Raw genomic sequence first — 12563 nt, forward strand, 5'->3', positions numbered from 1 at the left:
CGATATATATAATCGTAATAAATTACATGGAACATTTATGATATTACATCTTATTTTTGGAATTATCTCGCGGACCATTCAAAATCATCACGTGGGCGACGGGTTGACCGATCCTGGCCTAATACATTCGCTCACCATTTCTTGTCTTGATAGTTTTTGGCCTTATAAACGCTAAGACGACGAGGCTTCTTTCTCAAGCTGAGACGCGGCAAATCATTTGCATTTATTTTCATTGAAAAGATTGCTTGAACATGAAACTGTAGGTTGGAATTTTCTGCGGTCTACTCGAGGAGGAGAGCTTTATCAACGGAAGCCATGGGCGGCAGCACATGCTGCTACGCCACTGGTTGAAGGTATAATTAACTCGATATTGGTTACACGATTCAGAATTAAGAGCGACTCGATCCGTACTTCAATGATCTTGCAAAACACAATGACTTGAATCACGTCTCGTACTTCGAAAATCGTCAATGTGTTTGTGACTTGACTCGTGACTTGACTCGACTTGGCTTGAGTCGACTTGACTCCAGTCGCATCTAAAAATCAAGCAACTTGACTTAACTCGAGTCACCTACCGCAATCGAGTGTCTTAACTTGACTCAAGTCATAATGTGCAATGACTAGATATGATTCGAAGGTAATAACTCGATCCCGACACTGGTATGAATGTTATCAGAACATGCATATATATATCTGTTACGTATAGCTCTAGACTGTAACAGCGCGATAATTCTTATCAATCTTTCTCACGCGAAGGACGAAAGTCTTATCGCGTGTTTCTTTGGTGTTGGTTAATATTTTGAGATAATGCCTGGCGATTATTCTACCATTGCAATCCATTCACCAGATACCGTGCTACTCATTCACAAAATAGCTTCATCAGAATATATTCCGTTGTAGTCTGTAACAGAGTTAGTCACCAGGAAAATATTGTTTTACGGCAGGCTATCTCACTGTACTGAGGCGATTGGATATATGAATTTGTTTCGTTTGGATCGTATCGCGTTCAAGTCCCAGACCCTTTAATAGTATTTGTGTTCGAAACGATTCTGGCTTGCCCAAATCCATCATCTCCGTTACTGCCGAATAATGGAGATGACTACTTAATGCCCATTTCACTCTTAGGATGCTAGCAAACAGTTTGAAATTGCGCTGTGTTCCTGTAGCGTATGGGATTGTGGTCGTGACAGAGGAACCTCTTTATTTTACCTACTGGAGAGTGGAGTCTGTACGACGATTCTGGTGTCACGATTAATGATCAATAACAGCAGTAATGTTTTCACAACGATGTGCACTTTGCGCCAGATCAACGTTATCCTGATCTATAATCTCGAGATCGATTTAGCATCCGATTGTGCTGTATCTTATTCGGATCATATAACAGGCGAAACCTTAAGGCTAGAGCAGCAATTAATAGGACAAAATGATCTCGAGATGAGGATTTTAAATACTCTCTGTTTGCGCTTTAGTTAATGATCCCCAGTAAGATATAACTTACTAACCATGCAGACGAGCATTGATATATAGAATGAATTCGCATCAGCGAGCATCCTGGTATACGAGACGATACTTCTTGGATTGCGAGTCGCGATGGTTGGAAGGGAAACGTGCTTGATCCTCGATGTGATGTCGTCTGCGACATTTAGGCTACAATTTCCGTGTTCCATCGAACTTTTTGGACGGTCATGTCAGCTGCGTCTTTGATCTGAATTAGTGAAAGTGTGACCGTTTCCATAAACATAGTGTGATCTCTAGGGTGACTTTTTGGACGTGACAAGAAAAAGTCAAAATTTTGTCACAATTGCAGCGTCAGGTCAGAAAATTGTCAAAATTGTTTACAAATTCAAATTGTTTTTGCAACCTGCATTTCGTTTGTATCGTAGATGTTTGCACTGACAGTGAACTTATCATTTGACATTTGTCATCTTGTGGTCGACTTTATAGGCCGGCCTACCATCGCAGACGGCCCATTGTCTGCTCATTGTGAATCATAAACGGTCAAATGAAACTAATAAGCTGACATGGTGTTATGCTCAACTTACCGCAATATCATAACTAAAGCAAGACTGCGTGGTGATTGGTTCTTATATGGAGAAGCGCATGATGAAAAATTGTGATGTAGACAACATTGTCATAATGAAGCAACACAGTGTGTCACCAGCAGTGTAGCACAACTTCAGTGTTGCCAGCAAACAACTGCTACTGTTGAACGTTCTTTCTCCATTTGGCGAGCTAGTTAGTAAAGACAGACGCTTTCTACCCGAGAATGTAGGATAGTATTTTTCGTTACAACAATTATTTCTACCATAATTCGTCACAGGTACAGATTTCGTTAGAATAAAGTTTTTTTCATGTTAAAATTTGTCACTTTTTAAGTCAAAAGAGTTTTTTTCAAGCCAAACTACTTCGTAAGGACTGACAATTCCAACTATAAATAAAGATAGATTGTACAATTCTAAGATTACGTGCGAAAATACCTAATTTACATACATGAGGGCAAAATTTTGTCAAAATTCATTTCTTAAAGGTAAAAGATGTCGAAATTTTGATTTTTATAAGTCAAGCTTTTTAGGTAAAAAATCGCCTTAGTGACCATTATAGCGGAGCAAAAACGGAGTGTGATCAAACCAAGCAAAATGGGGTATGTATAGGATTTATCTTGGCAATATTTGCAGGTCAAATAATATCTGATGTCATACCAGAATTCGTACCCGAATGGTATGGAAAATGGAATGTCTAACTATTTTTGTTAACCAGCTAATCACGACCAAAAACAACATGAAGATCGACGAAGTGTTTGAGCACATTGGGTCAAACTTTGGAAAGTACCATAAAGTTCTTTATGTAATCGTATTTCTCGGAGGGATGCCGAATGCATTGCTTCTAATGCATTTTGCGTTGACACATTATGAAGTGGACTTTCACTGTCGTTTACCAGCTGCAATCGCGGACATTTCAGAACAGGTCGGGACTTCGTTCAGTTATTCGCTACAGCAGAGATATGTGTGGATTAGAGATGTACGTATGGGTCACGGTTTTTCGGGATCGGGGGATCGATAAAACGGAATCCTGTGTTTCCATCCGAATGGTGTTTCCGTTCTTAATGTTATGAACCGGATACAAAAGAATGGAGAATCTAGCCGAGTTCAAGATGATACGAAACATCGACGTATTTAAACGGGAAAGTCACTTTCGCGCATAGAACTTTGAAATTCTGTCCTGGGTCGGATCCAGAACTCGGGCAAAAAATGCGAATCCGGATCTAGTGCTGTTTCGGATGGAGTGGTTGGATTCCTGTCCGCCTCGAATCCAAAACTGATCTTGTACGTAGGCCTATCTAACGTGGGTACAATAATTATATGCATATCAGATGCGATGGTAAGTTCTAGATATTTAAATATATTCATTTTGTAGAGCGGGGTGACTTATGAAGAACTTATAACTCATGCTATACCGATGGAGAAAAACCCGTCTGGAAATTGGGTCCGAAGTCAGTGCTTAATGTATGATCGCAACTATTCGTCCATTTCATGGAAAAATTCCACATCGAATAAGACTATCGAGTGTCGTTACGGCTATCATTTTTATTTGGAGAAAGGACAAACTACGGCTGTAGCTGATGTGAGTAATATAGGCTATGCGATCTGCATTATGAAACACAAGTTCAAGTTTATTCATAGAATTTCATCATTCCAAAAATCACCAGACTGCGGTACAATGAAAGAACTGATTAGTTCCAATAACTGTAGACTAGAGGCGTGGATCCTGTCTGCCACTCGCCTAAATTATGTAGCGAAAAGCAGCAAAATGAGCTTGATGAAACATCACATCTTTTCACCAAGGTAGCGAATAGCGATCATTCAGTCTTTCCCCTCTTTGAGCATAACCTCGCTCGTGTGATTTGAGCGTGTACGGAATTCCGAAATAAAGAAATAACATGGTCCGCGAACAATGTTATGCATTTCACGCACCACGCAGTAGCCTACTCAGAAGGTTCCACATGTCTGTATTGGACCCACGATTGCATAATTGAAGTTATTATCTCATGACATTTCATTATATCGCGATTTAAACCATATAGTTGGCATCGGCGAACAAGATAAACTCTCATAGTGTAAACGTTGCACTGTAAATTCGTAAAACCATGATGAGTATGTCTGCACGTGTTGTCTCCACACGTGTTGAATGCAGGTGTCTTTAGTCTTCACCATAGGCGCATAGAGAGAGAGAGAGAGATTCATTACCATTATCAGTTGAACGTCAATCCTAAAATGCAGCAATATTAGATCAATATAAAATAAAACAGTTCATAAACGGCATAAACTGGGAGCCTGATGTGATCAGATGTCTTTTCTTGTGAACGTGTCACCCATGAATAAAGATGTGGGACCGAAAAACTATAAACGATTTAATGAAACCGTGGATCTAATGTGACCTGAAAATGAATCATGACACCATGAGCAGTGAGCACCCGTCTGAAATTTAAAGTGTCAAGAACCTCGCTTTACAGCCACCTTTGCCACATCTCCTTAGTCCTGTAGCCCTTTCTTAACTTGCTACGAATGATTCTATCACAGTTTGAAATGGTGTGTGATCGTTCATGGATGGTTCCTGTATCAGTATCCGCAGTGCAAGCTGGAATGGCACTTGGGTCATTTGCCGGAAGTTTGGGGGACAGGTATTTCAATGCTTTCGCTGATGCTGTAAAGTAAATGATGGACACCATACCATATATGCTTGCAAATAGTGCCGCATATGGAATATGAATCCCGAATGCTTGATTTTACACAGATTTCGCTGTATTTTAATACGGCACCATATAATTGAACCCTATGGATCAGTGATTCTTAACCTTTTTTCCTCCAGCGCCCCCTTTCGAAAATTATCGTTATCCAGCGCCCCCAACCTCATATTGTTAATAATATAATAAAGACAATGAGTAAGAGGGAGGGCCATAACAGCACTTCGTCAGCCCCCCTAAAAACGATTGCCTTGCGCACCCATAGCGTGATAAACCAAACTTCTGCGGGCTTCGCCCCCATGAACCCCGTAGCGTGATTTCGATGGTCAGCAACGTTTGTGTGGCCTGGTCGCCCTAGGTACACAAATTTTCTATAATGCATGAATGAATAGGTGGTAATTACATATATAAGTCGCTATAAACTTTTTATCCTCTCAGCCCACGTAATCAGATTTACCAGTAGCGATGAGTGAGCTGTTGTATCGGAAAATAAAGGGCACGTAATTATTAATTAAACATATTCGGGCGTGCCCGTAATCACAATTAATTCGTTACCAGGGCCGTAACAGCACTTCGTCAGCCCCCCTAAAAAAAAACAACGTTGGTCTTGGGCCCCCATCCGGTAATAAACCAAACTTCCGGGGGGATTCGTCCCCTAGACCCTACTTCGGCTAACCGCTATTTGCTGATACTAGTCATCTACCTTGGGTGTCCATTTACTAATCCGGCTATTCTCGCCTAGACGCGCGAAGCGTGAAAAATTTCAATAATTAATGATTGAATTGGACAATATGATCGGGAAATGCATGTATATTGATACAATTTTTAACCTCTCTCTGCTCTCGTAAACAGATTTACCGGTAGAGCTGAGAGATGCGTGATTGAAAAAGTAGGACCCCTCAATATTAATTATACATCTTCGGGCGTATACCCGTTGGCAGGAACGAAACAGCACTTTGTCAGGCCCCCCGAAAAAACTGGGGTCTTGGGCTCCCATAGGGTGATAAACCGACCGCCCCCATTACGTTGTTCGATTTTGCCACGAAATTAGCTGTACTGTTTAGCGAGCCAGTGCAAAGCGCGAAAATTTTCGATAATTCATGATAAAATCGGTCAATAAGATCGCGAATTGCATATATATTGCTATTAATTTCTTGTCGTCTCTGCTCACGTTACCAGATTAACCAGTAGAGCTGAGTGAGGTGCAATGTTCATTCTAAGCTGCGCACGTGCGCAGTGCTGACACGGTCTCTGCGCCCAGAAAATCTACGTTGCGCACAACAAATCCAAAGTCATGACCTTTTTTTAGTCGTTACGCACTGTTGTCCAAGGGTCTGCGCAGTGAGTTGTTGAGTGTGCGCAGACTCGTCAAAACGTAGAGCGAACATTGTCAGGTGTCTTGGAAACTGTGGGGCCCGTAACTATAAATTAAAGATATTCGGGCGGGCGGGCCCGTTGGTATGACTTCGTTACATGATGTTATTTCGTGTTATTTCGCCCAACAGGGATATCGCCCAACTGGGATATCTAGTTTTATATATCCCTGTCGCCCAATCTTACTAAACTAAAAGACGCACACGATTTCAAATTGGTATTTCTTCACTGGTATATATAATTTTTCCCTGCCAGATGAAATTCGTCTTCTGAGGTTCAGATTGCCAAGACAGGAACATTCGGTGCCAGTCATTTAGGCGCCTATGGTCAATTAAACCTATATGTGTTTTGTAGGCTATATATAACGAAGTTTTCAGTGTTCATTTGCTCTGAATACTCATTAAGGATATGTCCTACCGCCACATCATCTACTGCAAAGCCATTTTTCTCCAGCGCCTCCCATATCGCCCCCCTCCATATCGCCCCCTGAGCGTTTCCGCCCCCTTCAAAATCGCCTGGAGGCAAGATTAAGAAGAACCACTACTGTAGATCAATGGCTCTTACCCGGTGTTTCATGGGGCGCCATGATCTAGCCTAAGGGGTCCCCTGGAGGTCAAGAGTCAAGGCACACTCTCAACTCACAAATATGATTTGTAATGACACGCCCGTCTTAGGCATCATAGGTTGTATTGTATGGAATATGACTGATCAGTAGTCAGCAGTTCCGTTTCGGCCGATCAATACGATGACGCTTTCGAAGGTGCAGCTTGGTATTTATGAACTGGTATCTGAAAGGGGAGAGCAGAAGTCACACCGATTGGCATTAAATATTTGTCATGGTCATAACGTTTTTGCATTGTGTGAAAATAATATTTTAACGGTGCTGTCCCTCTATCACCATACCGGTACACAGCTCATTCTGTGTACCAATAATCTATAGCAGTGCTTTTCAACCTTTGCGATGGTACGCACTTGTGCGGATGAAAGAAATTACAGTGCGAATGAATATCCGGATGAGGGTGGATGAAAATCGTAAATGATTGATCCTTTTGTGTCGTGAAATGATTCAAATAAACCTAATAAGAAATTCAAGTGCAGTGGTCCCCTAACTTTTCTCGTTGCCAAGCAATTGTTTGACTTACGACGCACCACTAATCGTAGCTTTTACAACAACTTTGTCTCACACCAGCAGTAGAGAATTATTGTTGTGCACTATAATTAATAATTATTAAGTAATCAAAAGTCTGGTTCGAAAGTGGATGTAGTGCAGTAGCGGTTCGACCAATAGGGCAACTAGGGCATTGCCCCACCTAAAATTCTGTTCCATAACAATGATTTACCATAGACGCTCAGCAATCAATATATATCGAAATCACGGCGAAAATCGCATTCTTTTTGTGCTTTCGCTTGTAAATGCCCAATTGCCCATATATAGCGAATTCTCCACGAAAATCGAATTATCTTCTGTGTTTTCGCTTTGTAAATGCCTAGCCGGGGCTTGCCCTGGTAGCGCTCATAACAAGCTTTCGCTGTCTTTTCTCTCAAGGCCGCTCACCCTAAAAAGAAACGGTGAACTATACTCTCTTTTATTCATCAAATTACCGAGCAAACGGGCCACTGGCGAGTCGCCCTGCCAGTGTGATGTAACAATGGTATGTACCTGAACTCAGTCACCGCCCTATGCGTTGAGTCGACCTTTGCGGATATAAGTCGATTTTGTTTCGCAACGCAACACTTTTTGAAACTTGGTATGTTATGTTGTGATGGTGACACTGCTCCAAGTTTCAGGGTTGCTACTAAAAGTTTAGGGTAGTAATTTCGTTTCCAAAGTTGACTGCTGTGCTGATCCGTCATGTATCGCAAACCGATTCTACTCAAAAGCGGGTATTGGTCTCCATTGATTTTGACGATGTTCCATATCGAGATCGGTCATGACATTTGGCATCGTAAGTCTTAATGTTAGTATCCAACGCTCTACCAAGTTTCAAGTTTATCACTGAACTATGTGGGTGGTAATTTCGTTTCGTTAGTCGAGTGAGAGCAGACTCGCCATTTATCGCTAACAGATTTTACGCATCACCGGTATTGGTATCTATTGATTTTACCGATGCTCCATATCTAGATCGGTTATGAGCTTTTCGACTGATGTCTTGATTTCAGTATCGAACGCGGTGCCAAGTCCCGAGATTGACACTCAATGATTAGGGAAGTAATTTCGTTATCGAAGTCCAGTATGGTAGATACGTACGATGATCTGGCAAATAGGCCTAACTACCGCTTTACGGATTTCACGCAAAAGCCTGTATTGGTCTGTGCTAATTTTAACTGTGTTTCATACTAAGATAAGCAGGGAAGCGAGTGGCGCAGCTGGTTAAGCACCAACGTCACGATACCAATGACAGTGGTTCGAATCCCGGTTCGGACTAACTTCTTTGTGTCCGAGGTTATACGAGCTCCTCATCGCTGACCTCACTGCAGTTGCAGTGACTTAAAAAGACCAGATATCACAGTGAGCCGAGCTACAAGTCGGCAACAAAGATCCGATGAATCGCGAGCGAGAGCCTGAGAGAGTGGAAAGAATGTTAAGCCAAGAAGAAGAAATGCATTGACCCGTTGAAAACTGTCATGGCGTGAGCACAAAGCCCTAAACAGGCTATAAGCACCACTGTTCTGTACAATAATATTAATACTGAGATAGGCGATGATCTCATGAAACTAAGATTCTCGGTTTGCATTCAAACATTTACTTTATTTTACATTCTCCAATGTCAGTTTCACTGTGAAATTGTGGCCTTCGAACCATTTGCTTATACCCCCTGTCAAGCGCGATAGCTAGTTCGTTTTCGGTGACGGCTAACAGCTGCATGATCACTTGATCAGTACATTTTAGGCAAAATTCGGTGTTTTACGCAACACTCGGCCCTTACCAATGCAAGATGATTTTCGCTTCTGATATAGTAGTGTCCTTTGTAATCTGAGCCCCACAGTACAGATCCGAACAGCAGAGGAAAATGATGCATGCACCCCATAAAGAAATACAAATTTTAAATCGTGTTCTCCTCTTCACGAATGATTTTTTTTTCTGATAGGCCTGTGTTTGGATGAATCCAACATATTTCCACCATAATAACAAATCTGACGGAATGTGAAGACAACAAAGGGGGCTAATAAGAATTGGCACACCTAAAGATGCAGCACAGCATTATTAACTTTCCTGAGTTTTCAAAGACACCCTCTGCATCAACTCTACCGGTGCATTTGATCACATGGGCAAAAAAGGATAAATATTTGATAGTAATCAGTGCTGGGATCAAGTCACTACCTTCGAGTCACGAGTCATTTCGAGTCATTGCACATTTTGACTCGAGTCAAGTCAAGTCAATTGATTTTCGAAGGTGACTCGAGTCAAGTCAAGTCACGAGTCAAGTCACAAATCAAGTCAAGTTGCCTTTTCGAAGTATGAGGCATGATTACGTCATTGCATGTTGCTAACTGTCTGAAATATAGATTGAGTGGTCATTGATTCTGAACCGATGAACGAACATAGAGGTATTATTATTATTATTATTATTATTATTGGTAAAAAACGATGAAAAGATAGTGACGCTTTTCACATTAAAGCCTTTTGCGTCACACCATAGCATGCATATGAGAAATGCACAAACTTTTCATCCAAGAAATATTAGAATGATGAAAAAATAAATCGTCGACAGAGGCATACACAGGCATATTTGATTGATCTGTAGGCACGCATCGAATTCGGAGACATAACCACTACGAATTCAGAGATATAAGCATTTAAATAAAACGCCCTGTTTCCTTGACATATTGAATGACATGATCCAACATGCATTCACTAGTTAATAGGTCTACTGTATCAAAAAGACTGTCATTATTAATATAGCGTTTCAGATTAGCACGTTGCCGCACATACTTCAAACAGTTCATTAGATAATGATCGACGGTTTCGGGCAACGAACATTGTTCACATAGAGGAGAATCATTGCATCCAATCTTATGCAGGTGGTAGTTGAGCCGACAATGGCCTGATCTCAACCGAAACAGAATGATTTGCTCTTTTCTCGATGCTAAACTTGGTAACCTCTTGTAAATCGTGTCTTTGATGAGCTTGTACCGACTTCCGGTGTCGCTTGTCCTGTACAGTTGATCCCAGTTGTTTCTGCACGAGTTCCAAAGGAGCGAGTATGCATCCCCGACGGAGACGAAGTCCAATTGTTGACGGGGCGGTGTTTCTGATGCTGTAGCGCTTCTTGCGAATTGGTCGGCGATTTCATTGTGCTGAATACCACAGTGTGCTGGAATCCACACAAGTGATACTGTGACCTCGCGTTGTTTCAATTGGTGTATCTTCTCGACTATCTCGGTAACGAGGAGAGGAGCTGCGAAATTGAAATTTGCTATACACGTTAATGCGCTCAAGCAATCACTGAGTATTGCCACATAGAGGTAAATATACAGGCAAGGCAAGAAGACGTCGCATCGCTCACATATACGTAGTGCTCCCAAACTACGCAAGTAATTGCATAACCACAGTTTATAGTTACCAGCCAAAATAAAAAACAGGTAAACTAATTAATAAGATGTAATACATTACCGCCAATGGTTGAGGACTTGATAAACTATCTTCGAAATAAATTTCAATAAAACAAGACGGCTGGTTAAGGTAAGAACAGAGAACAGAAATAGACATTTTGCTAATAAATTACTTTGCTACACTAGGTGACGACAGCGTAAGCTTCGATCACTTCGTTTGCGGTTGATTTATTTGCGAAAGAACAATGGAGGCTTGGTAAAACGCACGATCATTGAATAATTGGTCCCTCTCACTGGCTATACCAGCGTTTCGCGAACAATCCGACCATACTCAAGATACAGTGATTTTTATCGACACCGCGAGTACTTGATGACTTGAAATTGACTCGTGAATTTTGCTCCGAGTCACGAGTCAATCCACATTTCTGATACTCCGAGTCAAGTCAAGTCAAGTCATTTTAGCAAAGTGACTCGAGTCGAGTCAAGTCATACGAAAAGGTGACTCGAGTCTGACTCGAGTCAAGTCATGACTCGAGTCATCCCAACACTGATAGTAATATGTGAAACTATACTAGTATGTAATGAAGAAATTCACCCATAAAAATTGAAAAATTTGCGCGATTGGCGCGACTACAGAACGAATTCCTGTGGCTCTTCATAACAGGACTATTCACGATTTCGATGCGCATAGTAAGCCGATATGATTTTAAAGATTAGTCCGGAGTGTGGAAATTAGGGTTGGTAGTGGGTTAGGGTATCCCAAGATTAGGGTGCCCTGACATCAATATCCCCACACCATAATTTCTAGGGTTATCGAATTTTGGAAATCTGAAAAGAGGACCACATTTTCATTTATATTTTCGGAATCAGTGCGACAGTAGCCGAGTTCACTGGTAATCGTACCGGCAATGGACATGGACAGTTTAACGTGGGTATTTTAGGGTTGGTACTTCGGGATCAAATTTTAAATCCCCGGATCGGGATTTCCCGGGACTTTCCCTTCTCAATCTCTGGATTTGCCGGGATTAGAAAAGTAGTAAAATACACATACAAGTTACCAGTGTTGGGATGACTCGAGTCATGACTTGACTCGAGTCAGACTCCAGTCAACTTTTTCGTATGACTTGACTTGACTCGAGTCACTTTGCAAAAATGACTTGACTTGACTTGACTCGGCGCTTCAAAAATGCGAATTGACTCGTGACTCGGAGCAAAATTTACGAGTCAATTTCGAGTCATCAAGTAAACGGTATCGATTAAATCACTAAATTTTGTGAATGTTGTGTTGATTATTGTGCGCGATACGCCTGCTGTGTCACTTGCGACTGCGAGAGTAACCAGTCATTCACTCATTTTACGTTTCTTAGATGGACCAGTGCCTACATTCCACAGTGATACCCTTTACCATCCCTCTTGTATGATTTAAATCGAGCGAATATAGTTTGTTCGTTTATTTTCTCATGGATGGGTAGTGTATTGTACCATATCAATTTGGTAAACTTTTCGAGGCTTCGAGCCTATTGTCTGCTAATAACAGACTGTTACATGTTGCTATACAGTAACTCATGTATTTTAGTTGCAGTTCTACGTGTGCGTGAGCGATACAACGCCTTCTTGTAGGCATATTTAAGTTCATATTAGTTATTTGATTCAAGATAAATGGCCAATTATTCTGTCTTTCACACAGCTAGCAAAATGTAATGACTTTGAATCATCTCTGATACTTCGAAAATTCATTTGACTTGAATTATGACTTGACTCGTGACTTGACTTGACTTGACTTGACTCGAGTCACCTCCAAAAAACGAGTGACTTGACTTGACTCGAGTCACCTTTGAAAATCGATTGACTTGACTTGACTCGAGTCAAAATGTGCAATGACTCGTGACTCGAA

General features: G+C 41.3%; 1 protein-coding gene across 4 annotated transcripts in view; it reads left to right on the plus strand.

Moving 5' to 3' along the window:
* LOC145442820 (organic cation transporter protein-like) overlaps positions 1–12563 on the plus strand; it is a 46843-nt gene that overhangs the window by 16192 nt on the left and 18088 nt on the right. Inside the window, exons 1-4 of one of the 4 annotated variants that reach the window (XM_080320833.1) lie at positions 849–2641; positions 2758–2964; positions 3415–3621; positions 4578–4678. The exons of 1 other annotated variant lie outside the window; for it this stretch is intronic. In XM_080320833.1, the coding sequence (XP_080176959.1) occupies positions 2779–2964; positions 3415–3621; positions 4578–4678 (494 nt within the window). In that variant the 5' untranslated portion in view covers positions 849–2641; positions 2758–2778. Of the gene's footprint in view, positions 1–848; positions 2642–2664; positions 2965–3414; positions 3622–4577; positions 4679–12563 lie in introns of those variants that run through there. 2 more of the 4 variants (XM_080320835.1, XM_080320832.1) reach the window with 2 other exon arrangements.

The sequence above is a fragment of the Botryllus schlosseri genome, chromosome 7 (genome assembly GCF_051294905.1).
Source record: "Botryllus schlosseri isolate E-star chromosome 7, Bs_hap1, whole genome shotgun sequence".
Classification (NCBI taxonomy): Eukaryota; Metazoa; Chordata; class Ascidiacea; order Stolidobranchia; family Styelidae; genus Botryllus; species Botryllus schlosseri.